This window comes from Galeopterus variegatus, unplaced genomic scaffold (genome assembly GCF_000696425.1).
Source record: "Galeopterus variegatus unplaced genomic scaffold, G_variegatus-3.0.2 Scaffold2335, whole genome shotgun sequence".
Classification (NCBI taxonomy): Eukaryota; Metazoa; Chordata; class Mammalia; order Dermoptera; family Cynocephalidae; genus Galeopterus; species Galeopterus variegatus.
The window spans coordinates 266,691-290,555 of record NW_007728446.1 but is presented as its reverse complement, the minus strand read 5'-3'; the positions used below and the strand labels follow the sequence as shown (position 1 = coordinate 290,555).

General features: G+C 36.2%; 1 protein-coding gene across 1 annotated transcript in view; it reads right to left on the bottom strand.

Moving 5' to 3' along the window:
* LOC103597509 (coiled-coil domain-containing protein 150-like) overlaps nucleotides 1-23,865 on the bottom strand; it is a 71,570-nt gene that overhangs the window by 10,484 nt on the left and 37,221 nt on the right. Inside the window, 4 exon segments of the mRNA XM_008581364.1 lie at nucleotides 5,733-5,846; nucleotides 22,303-22,371; nucleotides 22,916-23,093; nucleotides 23,358-23,482. Of these exon segments, the coding sequence (XP_008579586.1) occupies nucleotides 5,733-5,846; nucleotides 22,303-22,371; nucleotides 22,916-23,093; nucleotides 23,358-23,482 (486 nt within the window).

Here is a 23,865-nt window from a genome sequence, read left to right as displayed (position 1 = left end):
CAAGAACAAACATCAAATTGATGGTGATGCTTGAGTAGAAGAATGGTGAAATTATTGAGGCCTTATGAAAAGTTTATGGACGCAATGGCCCCCCCAAAACCAGCAGCTTACAAATAAATAGTTTGTTTTAAAAAGGTATGAGATGATGTTGAAAATGAAGCCTGCAGCAGCAGACCATCCACATCAATTTGCAAGGAAATAATTAACCTTGTTCATGCCTGCTATAGGTTGAATTGTGTCCCCCAAAGTTTCATGTATTAGTAAAAATAAACACATGGGATTACATCAAACTAGGAAGCTTCTGAACAGAAAAGAAAACAATCGACAGAGTGAAAAGACAACCTACAGAATGGAAGAAAATACTTGCAAAGTATAAATCCAAAAACGGATTGATATCCACAATATACAAGGAACTCAAACAACTTTATGGTGAAAAAACCAAACAATTCAATTAAAAAATGGGCAAAGGAGCTGAATAGACATCTCTCAAAGGAGAACATACAAATGGCCAACAGGCATATGAAAAAATGCTCAAATTCATTAATCATCAGGGAAATGCAAATCAAAACCACTTTGAAATATCATCTCACCCCAGTTAGACTAGCTTTTATCAAAAAGACTGAGAATAACAAATGCTGGAGAGGATGCAGAAAAAGAGGAACCCTTCTGCACTGTTGATGGGACTGTAAATTAGTACAGCCATTATGGAGAATAGTATGGAGGTTCCTTAAACAACTACAGATAGAACTACCATATGATCTAGTGATCCCACTATGGGGTATATGTTCAGAGGAATGGAAATCATCATGTCAAAGGGATACCTGCACTCCCATGTTTCTCCCAGCTCTATTTACAATAGCCAGGCTATGGAACCAACCTAAATGTCCATTGATAGATAACTGGATAAGGAAAACGTGGTATATATACACAATAGAATATTACTTAGCCATAAAAAAGAATGAAAGTCTGCCATTTGCAGCAATATGGATGAACTTGGAGAACATTTGTGTTACGTGGTTACAACCCAGGCTGAGAAAGAGAAACACCACATGTTCTCACTCATAAGTGGAAGCTGAATTAATAAATAAGCAAATAAACTAGAGAGAAAGAGAGAACAATCACAATAATATGTCGAACTTCTAGAAGAGGAGAACAGAACTGTGGTTACTAAAAGTGGAAAAGGGGAGGGGGAGGGACAGAGGAAGGGGAAAGGTGGATTAATGAGAAATTAATGAGAAATTGGTTAACAGACACAAAGACTGATTACATATTGTAATGATGAATAAAATAACTTCTGATTTGACCATCACATATTGTACACAACTACCGATAGTCAACTTTGCACCCCACAAATACATATAATCAATTATGCTTCAATAAAAAATTTTTAAACATTTTTAAATCCCCACTTTGACAGTGTTGAGGGTAGGAAATCCTGTTATGATAATTGAAAAGTGGGGCCTTTAAGAGGTGATTAGATTGTGATGACCATGCACTAGTGAATGAATTGATCCATTCATGAAATAATAAGTTGATGGCTTAATGGGTAGTAGTGGGTGTGGTTCTGAAAGCTTTATAAGGACAGCAAGTGAGCAGGTTAGCTCTGTCTTGCTCAGCCATTTTGCCATGTCATACTCTGTGTTGCTGGAGAGCCACCACAAAGAACAAGAAGGCCCTTACCAGATGTGTTCCCTGGACTTTGGACTTCCCAGCCTCCAAAGCTGCAAGAAATAAATTTTATTTCTTTATAAATTACATATTGTCAGGTATTCTGTTATAAGCAACAGAAATGGACTAATACAGTACTTAAAGAGCACTGACAATTAACAGCAGAAACAATAGCCAATACCACAGACATCTCAATTGGTTCAGTATACACAGTTCTGACTGAAAAAATAAAGTTGAACAAACTTCCCACTTGAAGGGTGCCAAAACTGTTGCACCCAGATCAGCTGCAGACAAGAATATAGCTTTCAATGAAAATTTTAAATAAGTGGGATCAAGATCCTGAAGCATTTCCTTGAGGAACTGTAACAAGAGATGAAACATGGCTTTACCAGTATGATCCTGAAGACAAAGCACAATTAAAACAATGGCTACTAAAAGGTGGAAGAGGTCCAATCAAAACAAAAGCAAGAGCAAAGATCATGGAAACAGTTTCTTGGAATGATGAAGGTATGTTGCTTGTTGACTTTCTGGAAGGCTAAAGAATAACATCTGCTTATTATGAGAGTGTTTTGAGAGTTAGTCAAAGCTTTAGTAGAAAAACACCTGGGAAAGCTTTACCAGAGAGTCCTTCTCTACTACCACAATGCTTCTGCTCACTTCTCTCATCAAACATGGGCAACTTTGCAAAAGTTTTGATGAGAAATCATTATCCTTAGACAGCCACCTAACAGTCCTGATTTGAATCCTTGTGACTTCTTTTTGTTTCCTAATCTTAAAAAAATCTTTAAAGGGCATCCATTTTCTCCAGTTAATAATGTAAAAAGGACTGCATTGGCATGGTTAAAGTCCCAGAATCTTCAGTTCTTTAGGGATGAAAAAAATGGCTAGTATCATCACTCACAAATGTGTCTTGAATTTGATGAAGCTTATGTTGAGAAATAAAGTTTATATTTTTAATTTTTATCTTTAATTACATTTTGTATGAATTTTTGAAGTCCCCATATATTATTTGGAAAAGCAGGAAGCAAACATAGAAGAATTATCTTACGATATGAAACGTAAATTGCCAAATATCAACAGTAAGCCACAAAATGATTTGATTTCTAAAACCATTTTAAAAATCCAGGTGAGCTGTAAAAGTTAGCAGAAGCTGTTAGAAGAATACACAAAAACAGTGAGATATTGGCATTTTGATAAAGCTATTTTATAAGTAAATTGTAAACACAGATTTTATTCAAAATATTTAACAACTAGTAGGACATGGCACCCAGCAAATCAAACCAACTTTAATACCTGCATGGGTGTACACTGACTGAATGTTATCCTAAATATTTAAGAAATAATACATTTAACTCATCGTTTAATTTCAAGTCGTTAAAGTCCCAGTTGCATGGGGAATTATTTATCTGTCTGGCGCTATTTCAAAATGTATGTTTAAAACCCAAAAGAGAAGTGGAAAGGATAGTTATTCCATTTGAACCCTGGAACCTTCCTACATTTGGATCTTTTCTCACTGTGGTTCCCCGTCTGTGGTAATGAACTCAACCCACACTATCACTAAAGGCCAAAATGGCAAAAATAAACCTAAAATTAGGAAATACAAGAGAAAAAGAAGAGAGAATAATAGTTATTCATGCATACTGTATGCGAGGCCCTGTGATGATGGGCACTTTGCACTCAATATGAAATTAATCCTCACAGCCTGGCTAGATAGACATGATCCTCTTTGTGTTATACTTAATCATTGCTTCTTAAACACCTACTATGCATTAGGCATTATCCTAGGCAAGGGAGTCTAAAGGTGACTAACTACTGTTGCATTAGAAGAGACTGAAGGCAGATGTATAACAGGTTTGCTAATCAATGTAGTAATTATTCTGATACGGGTGTACACAGTGTGCTGTGGGAACCCCAGTTAGGAAAAATCCCTTCAGCATTATAGGTCATCGGAGGTTAAGAACCTGCCCAGGTCACACAGTATATGAAAGCGGGGGGTGAAGCCAGTATGTCTGAATTCAAGTCTCTAATGTTACATACATAACACACACTGATGTGTTTATCTCCAAAAATCAATGAGGGGTTATACTAGAAGTTACCCTTTATTAAGAATTTCAAGTCTTAAAGAACAAAAACACACTGCCAAAATTGAATGGCAATAGGTTTAATGATATTGTTAAGATTCAAAAACAAATCCTGAAATCTCAACTTCATTCCTTAGATTCATACAGCAAATTGAAGGGCTTCCAGGCAGGCATGGTCAAAAAAACCTATAGGTAGAGGCAGGACTGCAAGCTAGAATTGAGGTGTGAGTTATCACTGGGAGATGTTAATCAAGAGGTGTGGTCAGTAGGCAAGAATCAACATTGACCAAATCACTGGCAAAATGTGTCAAAGTCACTAATAGTGTAAGGCCACAGGCTTGCGCACTGGCAATGGGTTCAGAAAAGAATCGGCAGACTGAGATGTGGTCTCTCAGAGGGCCAGAACCAGACGGTTGGTTAAGCTCAACTGAGCCCTGGCCAACAAGCAAAGCATATGGCTAAATCTTGGGGCGATAGAGGGTTGGTCTGAGGTAGTACAAAGAATATTATTTATAGCTAATGGATCTTCTCACTCCAATAGGCACTTACAAGCTTTTTTTTTTTCTTTTTCTGACACAGTTCGGATACCAAGAATTCAGTAAATGTTAGCTACCTGCTACATGTATTAACTTACTTAATCCTCAGTCTCATAGTAACAGTATTATTATCCTCAGTTTGACAGATTATGAAACTGAGGCTTGGAGAGGTTAAGAATCATACCCAAGGTCACAGCCAAAATTGAAATCTAGAAAGTTTAGCTTGAAAGATGTGAAAATATAAAATTTATATTTAGCCTGTGTAATTTTTCACAGTTAAGGTAATGAGCAATTTATGATGGGATTTGAAAGAATTTAGCTCAGATTAAGACAGACTCACACCAGGGCCTTCTATGGAATTTTCAAAAATTATTTGCATGTTATAAAAGCAATAACTAATTCTTTTCAAGTTTTCAAAAGCACACAAGCAAAATTATTAGCTTCTTAACAGAATGGTCATCTCTTTAAACCCCCTTCACTTGGAGAAAATGTTTTTAAAATTCTACCACTTATTTGTAATGCACTGACCTTTTCAAATAGCTTTTAGAAATCAGACTTATTAATTAATGAATATAAAATTAATTTCCTCACCTAAGTGAGGAAATTGTGACAAGGAAAAAACACAAATTTCTCTTAATTTACTGAAGAAAAATTATTTTAAAACATCAGATATATTTGTACTTTTCAATATTATAGATAATCTGCTGCTGCTGGTAGCATTCCAGGCTCCCAAGTCAGGGTGTTGGGGAGCTGAGAGCTTCAGCCATGTGCTCCTGACATCTGCAACCAGCCCAGCAATAACCACTGATCTGCCACTGGAAACAACCTGAGCTCCTGAGCCAGGGCACTGTGGGACTAAGGGCTTCAGCCACACACCCCTGACATCTGCAACCAGCCCAGCAATGGCTACCAAGCCATAGCTGGAAGCCCCCAGGTCTCCTCTGAAGGAATGAGGGGGGTGCCATGGGCCTCAACCACGACCCCCCCTTCCTCCTTCTCCCACCCTATTTCATTCCTTTCATTCCCCTTCTCCTCTCCCCCTCTCCCCCAACTGCTCTGCAACATCTTAAAATGTAAAAAAATAATATTAATAAACTTAAAAAAAATAAACAGCAATTTATAACTTAAAAAAATATTAACCTATTTAAATTCATTTTTTAATATGTCCTTTGTTGTAAATATCTATTTTTCCCACTAGAACACAATAAAATCAAATAAAAAAATATTATGGATAATCTGTGTGGGCAGATATTTACCAGCTGCCTTAAATTCTTGGTTTCTTAAATCCTCTATTGTTTGAATACTGTAGTGATCTCTGCCATATTTACCCTGAATCATTTAAAACTTGTGATAATTATTAAAACACAAAACCCATCTCCTGACTTCTGATTTTTTTTTTACTCATTAGTCATTAATTCTTACTTTAGACTGACCTTTTTATACCCACCCCATGGTAATCAGAAGTGACTTGCTGAAGTTCTAGGGAAGACATTTGATCTGCCAGCTGCTTATTCTCTTCCTCTAGAGTCTGCAGGTTTTTAGTTAATGCATTTATGTCTTCCTTTGAAAAACAAAAGGAGAAAAGAAACTACTTATGCCAGATCCAAAAAATATATTATTTTAAAAATGACAGTTGTAACTGTAATATGGACGGTATCTTATGCACATGTTTCCTTCCTTCTAAATGTGGGGATTTGATCAGTTTGATAGCTCTATGATGCTTTTAAAAACTTTTTTCTTTTTTCAGCTTTTCTAGTTGTCGTCAAGAGGAGGTTTATTGCAAATTATAAAGTTCATCTTTACCAGAAATGGTAGTCCTACTGGTACTTGGGATTTATTTAAGTATTAATTCTCAGCCATACCCCCTCAATGTCCACATCCAGCCCAGTGACTACCACCAGGCTGCTGCCAGAAGCACCCTGGGATCCTGAGCCAGGACAATGGGAAGCTGAGGGCCTCAGCTACACCCCACTACATTCCCATCCAGCCCAGCCATGTCTGAGCTGCCGCTGGAAGCCCCCTGGACTCCTCTGCCAGAATGAGGGGGATGCTATGGGCCTCAACCACGCCCCTGTTCCTCCTCCTCCAATCCTAACCCCCTCCTTTTTCCCTTCCCCCCCACAACTGCTCCACAACATCTTAGAATGTAAAATAATAATAAATAAAAAATGAATAAAAATTAATTCAAGCTTACAAACATAGATGCAGAAATCTTCCACAAAATATTAGCAAAGTGAATCCAGCAATATTTAAAGAGGATAACAAATCAGGATTAAGTGAAGTTTATCCTAGTAATGTGAAGCTTATTGAGCATTCAAAAATCAATTATTATAATTCACCACATCAACAGACTATAAAAGAAAAACCACATAACCATTTCGACAAATGCGGAAAAAATATTTCACAAAATTAACAATGATTCACAATAAGAACTTAGCAAACTAGAAGTGAAAGAGAACCACCTCTACCTAATAAAGTGTATCTACAAAAATCCTACAGCTAATATTAATCCTAATGGTGAATGACTAAATTCTCTCTGAGACTGGGAAAAAGACAAGGATATCTGCTCTCGCTATTCCTATTCAGCATCATATAGGAGGCTGTAGCTGGTGCAATAAGGAAAGAAAAAGTAATAAAAGACATTAAGATTGGCAAGGGAGATATAAAACTATATCTGCTCACAACAGACATGATTATATAGGAAATCCCAAAGAATCTATAAAAAAAATACTATAATAAGTGAGTTTATCAAGGTTGGAAGATACAATGTGAAATCTATTGTATGTCTATATACCAGCAATGAACCACTGGAAATTTTTTTTTTTTTTTAAATGCCATTTATAATAATACCAAAACCATGAAATTCTTAGGTAAAAATCTAACAAAATATGTCCAAGATTTAGTATGCTGAAAATTACAAAATACTAATGAGAAAAATAAAAGACCTAAATAAAATGAAGAGCTATATTATATCCATGTATTAGAAGATTCAATATTACTAATATGTCAACTCTCTAATCTCAATAGAAATCCTTGAAAAAAATTTTTTTTGTAGAAACCAATCAGCTCATTCTAAAATTTATATGAGGGGGCTGGCCGGTTAGCTCGGTTGGTTAGAGTTGGGTGTTATAACACCAAGGTCAAGTGTTCAGATCCCCGTTCTGGCCAGGTGCCAAAAAACCACAAAAAACAAAATGAAAATAAAATAAAATAGATATAAAAAAATCAAAAGAACCAGAATAACTAAAATAATCTTGAAAAAAAAAAGCAGTTGAAGGACTCTACCTAATTTCAAGTCTTATGATAAAACTACAGTAATCGAGAATTTGAAATTGGCAAAAGGAAAACATTTAAACAATGGAATAGAATACGAAGTCCAGAAACAGACTCACACAGTTCAGTTATGTCTTAATTTCTTTGTCATTAATTTATGGTCGGCTGATTAATTTAAAGGAGAAAGGACAGTTAATTAAAAGATGCTACTGAAGAGTGACATCAGCATAACTGGGGGAACAAGAATCTTTAAAAATCCTCTCCTCCAGGGCCGGCCCGGTGGCGCACTCGGTAGAGTGTGGCGCTTGGGAGCGCGGCAGCCCTCCTGCCGAGGGTTCGGAGCCCATATAGAGACTGGTCCGCTCACTGGTTGAGCGCGGTGCGGGCGCGACACCAAGGGTTGCGATCCCGTTGCCGGTCGCGGTACGGGCGCGACACCGAGGGTTGCGATCCCGTTACCGGTCACGAAAAAAGACAAAAAGGAAAAAAAAATCCTCTCCTCCATAAAAGCAATGAAAACACTAGTGAAAACTGATTGTCAGAGTCAACTTTTTCAGGACTGTGGAGATTAACAAAAGGTTTGCAGTAATCTATGGAGTGCTTAAACAATCGGCCAAATCTCAGTGAGAACAGTAAGCTTTGCCATGTTTTAACTTGTCCTGTTCCTATCGTCCATTCTCCAACTCTGCAGTAGCTTTGAAACCCGACAGTCTGGCAGTCATTAGAGGTGTAAGAACAGGGTTGGAGCTCTTTCAAAGCCTCATTCCCAGAGAACTGTCATTATATGACCTGTCTGGTGGTCCCCTGAAAGACCCCACATGCAAGGTTGTCTTTATTTGGGCTGACTCAGAGCTCATCCTGTGCAAAAAGCCTATTTCCCAGGGGCATATGTCAAAAACAATTAGAGGTAATCAATTAACTTTGCAGCTGCCTGAGATGGTAGGGAAGATCCGGCAAAGAGTAGGCTAACCAAAAAACTCAAAAGGAAAATGTAGGGAATGAAATGACCATAGGAGGCTTTGAAGAGCTCCTGTATATTCCTGGGAATCTAGAAATCCATGCATGTGTACAGAGCTGTGCATATGTACAGAGCTGTGTCCATGCTCAGGAAAGACCTGAGAAGAACCGTAAATCTCACTTCTGACAGACCTTGTGCTCTGTGCAATCAGAAATGAAGGCTAAAGGAGAGTTGTCAACTGCCGGAATGAGCACTGTAGGCATAGTCTAAAACGTATATAATAAAACTGTTGAAAAAAAGAGACAGACAATCTTGAAAGCAGAAAGACAGACATGGCTCATCATGTTCAAGGGATCCTCCATAAGAAGAATAGCTGATTTCTCATCAGAAATTTGAGGCAATAGGTATTCAACATGCTGAAAGAAAAAGATTCAACCAAGAATTCAAAATCCAGCAAAACTATTCTTTAAAAAGGAAAAGAAATTAAGACATTCCTAGATAAACAAAAATTGAAAGAATTTATATAAGGACTTTTCTTCTGGTTTAACCTCCTGAGGATGTGGCCCTTCAAAATCTCAGCCTAACGTGTGGGGTAATTTACCAGGGTCCCCATCTTTGTGGGGTCTGGACTGTGGGGCTAGAAAGCATGCTGTGTAAGAAATACTAAATGAAGTTCTTTAGGTTGAAATAAAATGGTACTAGACAGTAACTGGAATCCTCATAAGAAATAAAGAGTAACAGTAAAGGTAGCAACATTTGAAAAAACCAGATCACACAAAGTATGTTCTCTAGCCACAATAGCATAAAATTAGAAATCAATAAAAGGAGATTTGGGAAATTCACATATATGAGAAAATTTAACAACACACTTCTAAATAACAAATGGGTCATAAAAGAAATCTCAAGGGAAATTAAAGAATACTTTGACATGAATAAAAATGAAAACAGAACATAACGAAACTTATGGCATGCTGCTAAAGCAGTGCAAAGAGGAAAATTAAAGCAGTAGACACCTATTTTAAGAAAGAATAATAATCTTTCAAATTAATAGCCTAAGTTTATCTTAAGAAACTAGAAAAAGAAGAGCAAGTTAAACCCAAAGCAAACAAAAGGAATAAAATCATGCAAACTAGAGTAGAAATAAAATAGAATACAGAAAACAGCAGAGAAAAATCAATAAAACCAAAAGTTGGTTCCTTGAAAATATCAACAAAATTGACAAACCTTTAGTTGGACTAACCAAGAATAAAGTATAGGAGGCAAAAATTACTAAAATTAGGAATAAAAGAGAGGACGTTACTACTGACCTTACAGAAATAAAGATAAAGGGCTACTGTGACCAATTTTATGCCAACAAATTAGATAGCCTAGATGAAATGGACAAATTCCTAGAAAGACTCAAACTGCTGAAAATGACTTAAAAGGGGGGGGCGGGGAGTAGAGAATCTAAACAGACCTATAACAAGAGACTGAATCACTAGTACATTTTGAGCATACCTAATCAGAAAATCAAAAACCCAAAATGCTCCAAAATCCAAACGTTTTGAGTTCTGACATGACACTCAAAGGAAATGCACATTAGAGTATTTTGTATTTTGTATTTTCAGATTTAGGGTGTGCAACTGCATTAAGTATCTGCAAATTTTCCAAAATCTGAAATAATTCTGATCTCAAGCATTTCAGATAAGGAATATTCAACCCATAATAATAATCAAAAACCAGACAAACAAACAAAAACACAAAAAACCTTCTCACAAAGAAAAGCCCAGAACCAGATGTCTTTACTGCTAAATGCTGTAAAACATTTTAAAGAAGAATTAACACTAATCCCTCACAAACTCTTCCCAAAAGTAGGAAAAGAGGAAAATCTTGCAAAATCATTTTAAGAGCCCAGTACTACTTGATACCAAAACCAAAGACATCACAAGAAAACTACAGAAAAATATCAATTATAAATATAGATGCAATAAAAATCTCAACAAAAAACTTGCAAGCCAAATCCAACAACATATAAAAGGGGTTATATACTATGACCAAGAAATGCAAGCTTAGTTCAACATTTGAAATCAATCAATGTAATAATACCACAGTAACAGAATAAAGAACAAAATCCACAAGATGATCTCAATAGACACAGGAAAACATCTGAGAAAACTCAACACATTTTCATGACAAAAATTCCCAACCAACTAGAAATAGAAAGAAATTTCCTCATCTTGATAAAGAGCATTTACAAAAATCCCACAATTAACATCATACTTAATGTGGACAAACTAACAACCTTCCCACTAAGATCAGGAACAATACAAGGATGTCTGTTCTCACCACTTCTATCCATCCAACATTGCACTGGAGGTTCCAGCCAAGGCAATTACGTGGGAAAAAGAAATAAAAAGCAACAAAACCAGAAAGGAAGAAGTAAAAATATCTCTTTTTACAGATGATACAATCTTATATATATATAATATACAACATATTGTATTAGTGAATTACAATACTCCTCAAATTGATCCACGATTTACTGTAAATCCCATCAAAGTTCCAACCACTTCTTTTGTGGAAATGAAAAAGCTGATCCTAAAATCCACATGGAAAACTCAAGAACCCAGAACAGCCAAAACAGTCTTGAAAAAAAAAAAAGTTGAAAGAGACACATCTTGATGTCCATACTTACTATAAAACAATAATCAGGACTGTGTGGTTATGGCATAAAGACAGACATATAGATCAATGGAAGAAAATTGATACTCCAGCAATAAATCCATACATCTATGACTAATTGATTTTTTACAAAGGAACCAACACTATTCAATAGAAAAAATAATCTTTTCAACAAATGGTGTTGATGGATATCCACTGTCAGATTAATAAAGTTGAACCTCTCCCTCACCTAACATTTGGATTAATAAAAAATTAACCCAAAATGGATCAAAGACCTAAATATAATATGAAAAGCTATAAAGCTTTTAAAATAAAAAAAGGTATAAATCTTTATAATCTTGGATTAGGGAACAGTTTCTTAGATGTAACACCTAAAGCACAAGCAACCAAAGAAAAAACAGATAAACTGAAGTTCAAAAAGAAATTTAAACTTCTGTGCATCAAAGGACATTGTCAATGTAAAAATACAACCCAAAGAATGGGAAAAAATATTGGAAAATCACATATCTGATAAGCATCTAGTATCCAGAATATATAAAGATCTCTTACAACTCAACAATTAAAAGACACTCCCTTTGAAAATGGGCACAGGATCTGAGTAAACATTTCTCCAAAGAAGATATAGAAATGGCCAATAAGCACATAAAAGGATTCTCAACATCATCAGTCATTAGGAAAATGCAAATCAAAACCACAATCAAGTACTACTTCTCACCTATTAGGATGGCTACAATCAAAAAACAAAAAATTACAAGTGTTGGTGAGGGTGTAAAGAAATTGGAACACTTGCACATTGCTGGTGGGAATGTAAAATGGTTTAGTGCTGTGGAAAACTGGTGATTCCTCAGAAAGTTAGACATAAGATTACCACGTAGCCCAGAAATTCCACTCTTAGGTGTATATATTTCCCAAAGAATTGAAAACAGGTACTCAAATACATGTACATAAAAGCTCATGGCAGCACTAATCACAACAGCCAAAAGGTGAAAACAATGCAAATGTCCATCAACAGATAAACAGATATGCACATACACACACACACACAAAATATTGCTCAACCATAAAAAGGATTGAAGTAGTGGTACATACTACAATGTGGATGAACCTCAGCAATATTATGCTGAGTGAAAGAAGCCAGACACAAAAGATCCCATAATGTATGATAATATTTACATGAAATATCTAGAATATGAAAATTCATACAAACAGAATACAGATTCGTGGTTGTCAGGGACTGGGAGGAAGGAATGAGGAGTGATTGTTTAATGGGTACAGGGTTTCCTTTTGGGTTGCTAAAATATTTTGTAATTAGACAGAGGTGGTGGTTGCACAACATTGTGAATGTACTAAATGCTGAATTGTTCACTTTAAAATGTTAATTTTATATTATGTGAATTTTCACCTCAATTAAAAAAAAAAACACAATGAGATACTTCACACCCACTATGATGGATACTAAAAAAATGTGTTGGGGGCCAGCCCAGTGGCACACTGCTACAGTGCGCCGCTTGGGAGCACTGTAGCAGTGGAAAAGTATTCATACTTTCCAGGGCCTGAGAGCTGACCATCCGGGCCTTCTGCCACCAATCCTGCTCCCTTTAGTGGAGCACCCACATGCCTCTCCTGAAGGTATAGAGTCCCATCCGTGGTTTCAGTGAATCTACCCAGAGCCACCCACTCCAGCTGAGGAACTGCAGAGCTCTCCAGAGCTCTCTTGGGGGCACAGAGTCCTGCCTGCAACCCCAACAACCCTGCCCAGAGCGGCCCACTCCAGCTGATAATCTCAGAGTGTCCCAATGCCTCTCCCAGGGGCCCAAGTTCTTACCCGCAACCATGGCATCCTTGCCCAGTGTTGCCTATTCCAGCTGAGGAAATGGATAAATTTCTGGACACATACAATCTACCAATACTGAATCAAGAAGAAAAAGAAAACACGAACAGACTAATAACGAATAACAAGACTGAATCAGTAATCATTAGTCTCCCAACAAAGAAAAGGCCAGGCCCAGATGGTTTCACTGCTGAATGCTACCAAACTTTTCAAGAAGAATACTAATTCTTCTCAAATTACTCCAAAAATTGAAGATGAGGAAATTCTTCCAAACTATTTCTATGAGGCTAGCATCACCCTAACACCAAAATCGGACAAAAACACAATGAAAAAAGAAAACTACAGGCCAGTATCCCTGATGAACATAGGTGCAAAAATTCTCAACAAGATACTAGCGAAATGAATTCAATAGCATATCAAAAAAAGTTTACACAACACGATCAAGTGGGATTGATTTCAGGTTTTCAAGGAAATTTCAACATGCACAAATAAATAAATGTGATAATTCACAAAAATGGAGGACAAAAACGATATGATCTTCTCAATAGATGCAGAAAAAGCATTTAATAAAATCCAACACTATTTCATGATAAAAAAAAAACAAACTCTTAACTTCAGTATAGATGGAAAGTATCTCAACAAAAGCCATACAGGACAAACCCACAGTTAATATCATACTGAACAGGAAAAAGTTAAAAGCTGTTCCTCTAAGAACAGGAACAAGATAAGGATGCCCACTTTCACCACTCTTATCATCACAGTACTAGAAATCTAAGCCAGACCAATTAGACAAGAAAAAGAAAGGGCATCCAAAATGGAAAAGAGGTTTGACTTCTGGCTAAAAGATTTCCTACACTGTTTACATTCATATGGTTTCTCACCTGTGTGAGTTCTCTAATGAATATGGATGATGGATTTAATGCAGAAAGTCTTCTTACATTCTTTACATTCATATGGTTTCTCATCTGTGTGCATTTTCTGATGGCTGCTGAAGTGTGACTTCAGGTGAAAGGTTTTCCCACATTCACTACATTCATAGGGTTTTATTCCTGTGTGAATTCTCTTGTGCCTAATGAAGACTGACTGATCACAGAAAGATCTCCTACATTCATTACATTCACATGGTTTCTCACCTGTGTGAATTCTCAGATGCCTGCTGTAGATTGACTATCTGAAAGGTTTTCCCACATTCATTACATGCACAGGGCTTCTCCCCTGTGCGAATTTTCTGATGTGCACAGAGGTTTATCTTCTGGGAAAAGGATTTTCCACACTCATTACATTCATATGGCTTCTGCCCTGTGTGAATTCTCTGATGCATGCTGAGGTTTGCCTTCTGGTGAAAGTCTTGAATTCTTGAATGTAATAATTGTGGAAAACCATAAATATAATAAATGTGGAAAATCCTTTCCCCAGATGCCAAACCTCAGGATGCATAACAGAACTCCCACAAAAAAGAAACACTATCAATGTACAGTGATTCCTTGGTATCCACAGGTGATTTTTTTCAGAATCCCCCAGGGATACCAAAATTTATGGATGTCCATTATATAAGATGGTGTAGTATTTGAGTAACATCCTGCTGTATAATTAACATCATGTATAAGTTACTTGTAATACTGAATGTATGTAAAATCTATGTAAATAAATCTTACAGTGTGTTTGAAAAAAAAAATGGAAAAGAGGAAGTCAAACTGTCCCTGTTTGCTGGTGACACAATCTTACATATAGAAAAATCTTAAGACTTCACCAAAACAGACGTAGAACTGAACAACAAATTCAGTAAAGTTGCAGGATACAAAATTAATACACAAAAATCAGTGGCATTTCTACACAACAATGAACGAGCTGAAAAAGAAATTAAGAAAGTAATCCAATTTACAATAGCTACAAAACAAATGGAATACCTAAGAATAAAATTAACCAAGGAGATAAAAGATTTCTACAATAAAAACTACAAGATGCTAATGAAAAAATGAAAGAGGACACAAAAAAATGGAAAGACATCCTATGTTCATGGATTAAAAGAATTAATACTGTCAGAAAGACCATACTACCCAAACCAATATACAGATTCAATGCAATCCCTATCAAAATACTAATAATATTTTTACATAACAGTAGGAAAAACAACCCTAAAACTCATATGGAACCACAAAAGACCATGCAGTCCTGAGCAAAAAGAACAAAGCTGAATGAATTACACTACTAGACTTCAAAGTACAGTACAACGCTATAGTAATCAAGACAGAAAGGTAGTGGCATAAAAATAGACATATGGACTAATGGAACAGAAAAGAGAATGTAGATATAAGTCCATGTACCTACAACTAATTGATTTTTCACAAAGGTGCCAAGAACATATGTTGGAGAAGGAACAGTCTGTTCAATAAATGGTGCTGGAAAACTCAACATAGTTGAGTTAGTTAGTTAGTTATTAACATGAAAGTATGGTCAGATATATTAATGTAAAAAGCAGGTACTAAAGGGTATGAAAATTTGTGGTGTTTTTTTTTAAATGGACATTTATATGCAAAAAAAGAAACTGGACCCCTATCTTTCACCATATACCAAAATCAGCTCATTATGGATTAAAGACTTAACTGTAAGACTTAAAACTATAAAGCTACTAGAAAAAAATAAAGGGCAAACACTCAAAGACATTAGTCTGGGCAAAAATTTCATGGAGAAGACTGCTAAAGCATAGGCAATGAAAGCAACAGTAGACAAATGGGATTATATCAAACTAAAAACCTTCTGAATACTACAGAAAACAACCAACAGAGTAAAGAGGCAACCAGCAAAATGGGAAAACATATCTGCAAACTGTTTATCCAACAAAAGATTAATATCCAGAATATACAAGGAATTCAAACAACTCAATAGCAAAAAGCCCAAATAATACCATTAAAAAATGGGCAAATTCCACCCACCCATGTGGAAGTGGCATAAAAATAGATACCGCCTGGCACCAGACATCCAGCTGCCTACATGGTCCCAGCTGCCACAACGACCTGCATGGTCCCACCCACACATGTGGGCTCAGCCACCTGAGCAGCCTGAGCCATGTGGCTTCCCATATGGCTCCCACTCACCTGCCTGGGCCCAGCCACACACACAGCCCCAGTCACTGACTTAGCTGTCAGTGTCCCTCAGAAATACTGAGTCTACCCAGAACTACTAAGCCTACCCAGAACAACTGAGTCTACCCAGAACTGCTGAAACTACTGAGTCTACCCATAACCAAAATTAAAACACCCCACCCAGTAGGCAATATATAAAAGTCTATAGGAAGGAGTCTCTCTCCTCAAAAGCCACCCCAGAATAATAGAAGAAGCAACTACCAAAAGACTAGGCATCAACATAGGGAGACTAGAATTCACTATAATTTTCAAATACCAGACGCCATACACCAGGAAACCCTTGATATGTCTGAAAGGCAATTCCAAGAAACAATCTTAAAGAAACTCAGTAAGATAGAAGAAGACTCAGATAATACAATGAAATGAGAAAATCAACCCAGGCTTTCAAGGAGGAAAGTTACAAAGAGATAAATATTATAAAAAAGAATGTAGTAGAACTCCAGGTACTAAGAGACTCATTCAACGAAATAAAAACTACAATTGAGAGCGTAAGCAGCAGGCTAGAGCAAGCAGAAGAAAGAATTTCTGATTTTGAAGACAGTCTTTTTTGAAATAACCCAAGCAGACCAAAAAAAGAGAAAAGAAAAAAGAATTTTTTAAAAATGAAGAAAATCTAAGAGAGCTAGCAGACCACTTTAAGTGCACAAACATCTGAATCACGGGTGTTCTGGAAAGGGAGAAGAAAGGAAAAGGCATTGAAAACATATTCAATGAAATAATAGCGGAAAACTTCCCAGATATTGGTAGAGATACAGACTTCCAAAACCAAGAGGCTTAAATATCCCCAAACAGATTCAATCCAAAAAGGTTGTCTCTGAAATACACTGTAGTCAAACTGTCAAAAGTCAAAGTCAAAGAGAGTATCCTAAAAACAGCAAGAGAAAAGCATCAAGTCACCTATAAGGGAATCCCAATCAGACTAACAGCAGATGTTTCATCAGAAACCCTACAGCCAGAAGAGAATGGGATAATATACTCAAAGTACTAAGAGAAAAATTTATCAGCCAAGAATACTATACCAGGCAAGGATATCCTTCAGAACTGAAGGGGAGATAGTGTATTCCCCCAACAAACAAAAGCTGTGGGGGTTCACCACCACACAAATAGGTCTACAAGAAATCCTGAAGGGAGTTCTGCACCTGGAACCCCCAAAATGATAATCACCACCATGAATACACGAGAAAGAACAAACATCACAGGTAAAACAGATGAGAAAGAGAAAGAAACTATATCACACCACCTCAAAAAGCCAACGAATACCGATGACAAACAATAAAAGAGAAAGAAAGGAACAAAAGATATTTCAATCAACAATAAGAAAGCAATTAAATGTCAGGAGTAAGACAATACCTTTCAATAACAACCCTAAATGTAAATGGATTAAATTCCCCACTCAAAACACACAGACTAACTGATTGGAAAAAAAGCTAGACCCAACTATATGCTCTCCACAAGAGACTTACCTCATCCAGAAAGTCACACACAGACTAAAATTGAAGTGATGGAAAAAGGTACACCATACAAATGGAAATGAAAAACGAGCAGGAGTAGCTATCCTTATATAGGATAAAATAGACTTTAAACCAAAAACTGTAAAGAGAGACAAAGAAGGCCATTATACAATGAAAAAGGATCTATCCAGCAATCATAACAGTCATAAATATATATGCACCCAACACTGGAGCACCCAAATATACAAAGCAAATACTATTAGTCCTAATGAAAGAGACAGGCCCCAATACAATAATACAAGTTGGGGACCTGAACACACCTCTCTCGATATTGGACAGATCATCTAGGCAACAAATCAACAGAGAAACACAGGATTTAGACTATACTTTAGACCAAACAGACTTGGCAGAAATCTACAGAACTTTTCTTTTCATCCAACAACTATAGAATATACATTCTTCTCATCAGCACATGGAACATTCTCCAGGATAGAACATATGTTAGGTCACAAATCAAATCTCAACAAATTTTAAAAAACTGAAATCATTTCAGGTATCTTTTCAGACCACAATGGATTAAAACTAGAAATCAGTAACAAGTCAAACTCTGGAAACTATATACACACACAGAAATTAAACAACATGCTCCTGAACGAACTATAGGTCCAAGAAGAAATTAAACAGGAATCAAAAAATTTCTTGAAACTAATGAAAATAAAAACACATCATACCAAAACCTGTGAGATACAGCAAAAGCCATACTAAAAGGAAGTTTATTGCAATAAATGATTACATCAAAAGAATAGAAAGATTTCAAATAAACAACCTGACAATACGTCTCAAAGAACTAGGAAAACAAGAACAATCCAATCCCAAAATTAGTAGACAGAAATAATTAAGATCAGAGTAAAACTAAATGAAATAGAGACCCCAAAAATGGTACAAAAGACCAATGGAACAAAAAATTGTTTTTAAAGAAGGAAAACAAAATAGAAAAACCATTAGCTAGGGTAACTAAAAAAAAGAGGAGAGAAAACCCAAATAACAAAAATTGGAAATGAAAGATGAGACATTACAACTGACACCACAGAAATACAAAGAATCAATAGAGACTATTATAAACAATTACATGCCAACAAATTTGAAGCCCTGGAGGAAATAGATAAATTTCTGGACACATACAAACTACCGAGACTGAACCAAGAAGACACAGAAAACCTGAAGAGACCTATAACAAGCAATGAGACTGAATTAGTAATCAGCAATCTCTCAACAAAGAAAAGCCCAGTACTGGGTGGCTTTACTACTGAATTCTACCAAACCTTTAAAGAGGAATTAATACCGATTCTCTTCAAACTATTCCAAGAAACTGAAATACAGGCCACTCTCCCAAACTCATCCCCAAACCAGACAAAGATACAAAAAAAAAAAAAGAAAACTACAGGTCAATATCTTTGATGAACATAGACACAAAAATTCTAAACAAAATATGCAGCATGATCACGTGGGATTCATCCCAGAGACGCAAGGATGGCTCAAAAGAGACAAGTCAATTAATGTGATACACCACATCAACAAAATCAAGAACAAAAACCATATGATTATCTCAACAGACAGAAAAAGCATTTGACAAAATGCATTAGCCCTTCACAATGAAGACTCTGAGCAAATTAGGTACAGAAGGAATATATCTCAATACAATAAAATCCATATATAACAATCCCACCACCTATATCATGCTGAATGGGGAAAAGCTGAAAGACTTTCCCTTAAGAACAGGAAGAAGACAAGGATGCCCACTATCACTACTTCTGGAAGTACTAGCCAGAGCAATCAGGCAAGAGAAAGAAAATAAAAGGCATCCAGATTGGAAAAGACAAAGTCAAATTGTCCCTATTTGCAGATGATATGACCTTATATAGAGAAAAACCAAAGATTCTACCAAAAAGCTTAGAGCTGATAAACAATTTCATTAAAGTTGCAGGATACAAAGTCAACACACAAAAATCAGTAGCTGTACTCCAACAATCAACTAGAAGAAAAAGAAATGATGAAAGCTAAGCCATTTACAATAGTCACCAAAAAAATAAAATACCTAGCAATCAATCTAACCAAAGTAAATTGATTATACAATGAGAACTACAAATCACTGCTGAATGAAGTTAAAGAGGACATGAAAATATGGGAAGACATTCTATGTTCTACATTCTTGGATTGGAAAAATCAACATTGTGAAAATGTCCATACTACCCAAAGCAATCTACAGATTCAAAGAAGTTTCCATCAAAACACATGATATTCTTCACAAAAATTAAAAAAAACAATACTAACATTCATATGGAACAACAAAAAACCTGACAAAGCAATCTACAGATTCAAAGAAGTTTCCATCAAAACACATGATATTCTTCACAAAAATTTAAAAAAACAATACTAACATTCATATGGAACAACAAAAAACCTGAATAGCGAAGGAAGGAAGGAAGGAAGGAAGGAAGGAAGGAAGGAAGGAAGGAAGGAAGGAAAGCTGGAGGCATTATACTACTTGACCTCAACTTATAATACTACAAAGCTATAGTAACCAAAACAGCATGGTATTAGCATAAAAACAGACACTTGAACCAATGGAACAGAATAGAGAACTCAGAAATCAACCCATATACTTACAACCAACTGATCTTTGACAAAGGCATCAATCACATACACTCGGGAAAAGACTGCCTCCTCAATAAATGGTGCTGGGAAAACCAGACATCTTTAAGTAGAAGAATGAAACTAGACCTGTACCTCTGCTATATAACAAAATCAACTCACAATGGACTAAAGGCTTAAATATGAGACCGGAAACTATAAAAATCCTGAAAGAAAACACAGGGGAAACACTTCAGGAAGTAGGTATGGGCAAAGACTTTACGAATGAGACCCCAAAAGCACAGGCAACAAAAGAAAAAATAAACCAATGGGATTATATCAAACTAAAAAGCTTCTGCACAGCCAAAGAAACAATTAATGGAGTGAAAATACAAACTACAGAATAGGAGAAAATATTTTCAAACCATGCATCCAACAAGAGATTAATATCCAGAAAATACAAAGAACTCAAACAACAGTAAAAAAGCAAATCCTTCTACACTGTGGGTGGGACTGTAAATTAGTACAGCAATTATGGAAAATAGTATGATGTTCACCAAGCAACTACAGATAGAACTTCCATATGACCCAGCCATTCTATTGCTGGGTGTTACCCAAAGGAATGTAAATCATCATGTTAAAATGATATCTGCACTCCCATGTTTATTGTTTATTGCCATGGCCAAGAGTTGGAACCAACCTAAATGTCCATCAATGAACCACTGGATGAGGAAATGTGATGTATACACTCAATGGAATACTACTCTGTCATAAAAAAGAATGAAATTCTGCCATTTGCAGCAACATGGATGAACTTAGAGAAAATTATATTAAGTGAAATAAGCCAGACACAGAAAGAGAAATACCACATGTCCTCACTTGTAAGTGGGAGCTAAAAATAATAATAATGAAAAAAAAAGAAAGATACAAAAATCAAAATAGTACAATGAACTTTCAAAAGGAGAGAACAGAACTGAGGCTACCAGAGCTGGGAAAGGGTAATTATCTTTCAGTCCTGTGAACTTACACTTAGCCTACATTAAGACAAATGAAATAAGACAAGCAAAATAGTAATGCTATGTTTTTATCCCAGACATTCACAGTATTGGCCTTAGCCATGTTAACATTCACTAACGTTTTAAGCAAAAAGCATTAATGAATTTAATAGTAGCTATCAATTTTCCCAATTTTAAGAAACATATTTGAGGCCAAATTGACACCAGCAAAGTCCTTGCCACAGGGAGTCAGCTTTACTCAAGAATTTTTAGGGTGGACTATTTTCATATCACCACATATCAATGGCTAAACCAGAGGCGGAACCTGCCAGCTTGGTGGTAACTGTATTTGAACTCAGGCTCAGTTTAGCTTTACTCCTCTGTCCAATTCTTAACTTTAAAGTTCACATGTATATATGATAATACGAATGATGTTTGGCCAAGCCAGAAGCCAAGATACAGTCAAGGCTTGATGACTCTACCCGACCCCTATGGCTGGATTTCTTGTGTGGGGTAAGCTTATACTCCTTGATACTCCTGATATATTCTCTAGATGACAGTGACACATAATCTTTACTCTCTTGAAATTTGAAACCTAAATAGCAATGTTTTAAAGATTGATTTCTGTTTTATTTTGATAAGGATTTTATTTGTTTCTCTGGACATACTACCTTGTTAGAAAGGGTACCTCGAAGATAAAATGGCAGGTGCTCATAGGTACGTAAGAAGCCTATGCTAGCTTTTTTAAAAAAACAGCATTGTCAGCAGTCATGCCCCTTTCCTCACACAGGCCCATTAGCTCACTCTCAGGGGAATTCCTGGCTAAAATACTCAGTGAATACAAGGGCCAGAAGCAGTGACAACTCACTGGCAAACCACAGTTGCTCAATAAGCAGTCTCCAGAAGCAATCTTCAGCTGCAGTGACTGGAGTGCTCTGAGTGGCATCCAGCTTCATGGCTCCTTTTCCCCCCACGTATTTGTACTCAACAAAGTCACCCATCTCCTCATTAAGATAAGCTGATACACTAGGAAACGAAATATAGAGAAATGTCAACAAATAAAATGGAGAATACCTTGTTCTTAGCTAATTCCTTTTCCAAACTGGATTTTTCTTCTGCTATTTCTTTTTCAGTTGTATTAACCTGGGAAGGGAAAAGAAATGGGTCAATTTTACAGCAGCTGATAGGTGCTACTAGAACAGACACATCCTGCCCATTAATACCTACACTGCAGAGATAGCAAATCCTCTCAGAAAAAGGGCCAATCAGGGAGTCTCTGAGGCAGAGCAGACTTCACAAATAGCCCTGAAATTAGAAAGACACGTCTGCATGTCAGACTCTGCTCATTCCCTCCTAACTAGGAAGACAGGGCTGTTCCCCTTTCAACTCTACTGTCCCACTCTTTCAGGGGAAATCAATTTTTTAAATGTGAACCCTTAAGTAACATGAGGATGTGTGAATTATTAGTTAACTTTCACTAATGCTGTAAAAGGTATACTGTACTACTTGGTATAGACTACTTCACATGCTAAAAAGCCCAGATTAGCCACCTAAAGATTTATTTATGGGCAACTCAGACAAAATGCATTTGGGTTTTATTTCTTTTCTTGACCTATGCACTTAGAGTACAATTATAAGACGATCTCACCACACAACTAGGAGACAGTGCAAATCTGCTTCTACCTACCTCTTTCTCAAGTCTTTCTTTCTCCTCTAGTAGAGACTTCTTCTCTTGCATTGATGCTTCCAATTCACCTCGCAATCTTGCGATAGTTGATTTTAGCAGCTCTTTGTGCACAGTTGTCCTCTTCTCAGCATCCTTCGCTTTCTGGATACACTGGTTATGCTCAAGGATTAAATGGTCCCTGCAGAAAAAGAACGAGGAGATATGAAAGCAAAATGAGAGTTCTACTTTAACAGAAAGAGTGATTAATTGTTCTTATGGAACATATCTCTTGCTTGAGAGCAGTTACCAAGATGTTCTGACAAAACTAGCTTCTTGAGGGCAGAGTCTTTATTTTATCTTTGTAGCTGGCCCAGCAAATGCAGAATTAAACATTTTCACTAACGGTATAAAATACAAATGCAAGAACAAAAGATGCATAAGAAGTTGCCCATAATTTACTTACAGATGTGCTTGGAGTTGGTTTTTCTCATTCTGAACAGTCTGTAGTTCACTTGTGATACTGGCATGGGCTGCATCCAGCAGTAAGTTTTGTTCTTGAAATGTCTGTGTCATCATTTTCTGCTCTACCTGAGTATCAGGATTAATATTACAAGCTGAGATGACAGAAAGTCATTTGATACGGTGTCATTTGTAGGGAACTGATCAAAGACACCGAACTAACTTACTAATTTCCATAAATAAAAGCTCTTTTTAAAATAATTTATTTTAATATCCAGCTTTATCTTTGTCCTGCCCTGAGCTGACTATAATTCTATCATTTTATGATTCTACTAGTCGACAGTCAAGATGCAATATTTACCTAGCCTGCTAAAAAATTTGTAAAAATCCTAATACCAACACATTTTTAAAGATAGAAGATTATATTAAGAATATTTTTAGTATTGTTAAATTTTTATATGATACTTTAAAAAGTAAAACAGTATAAATATATATAAATATAAAGTGAAAAG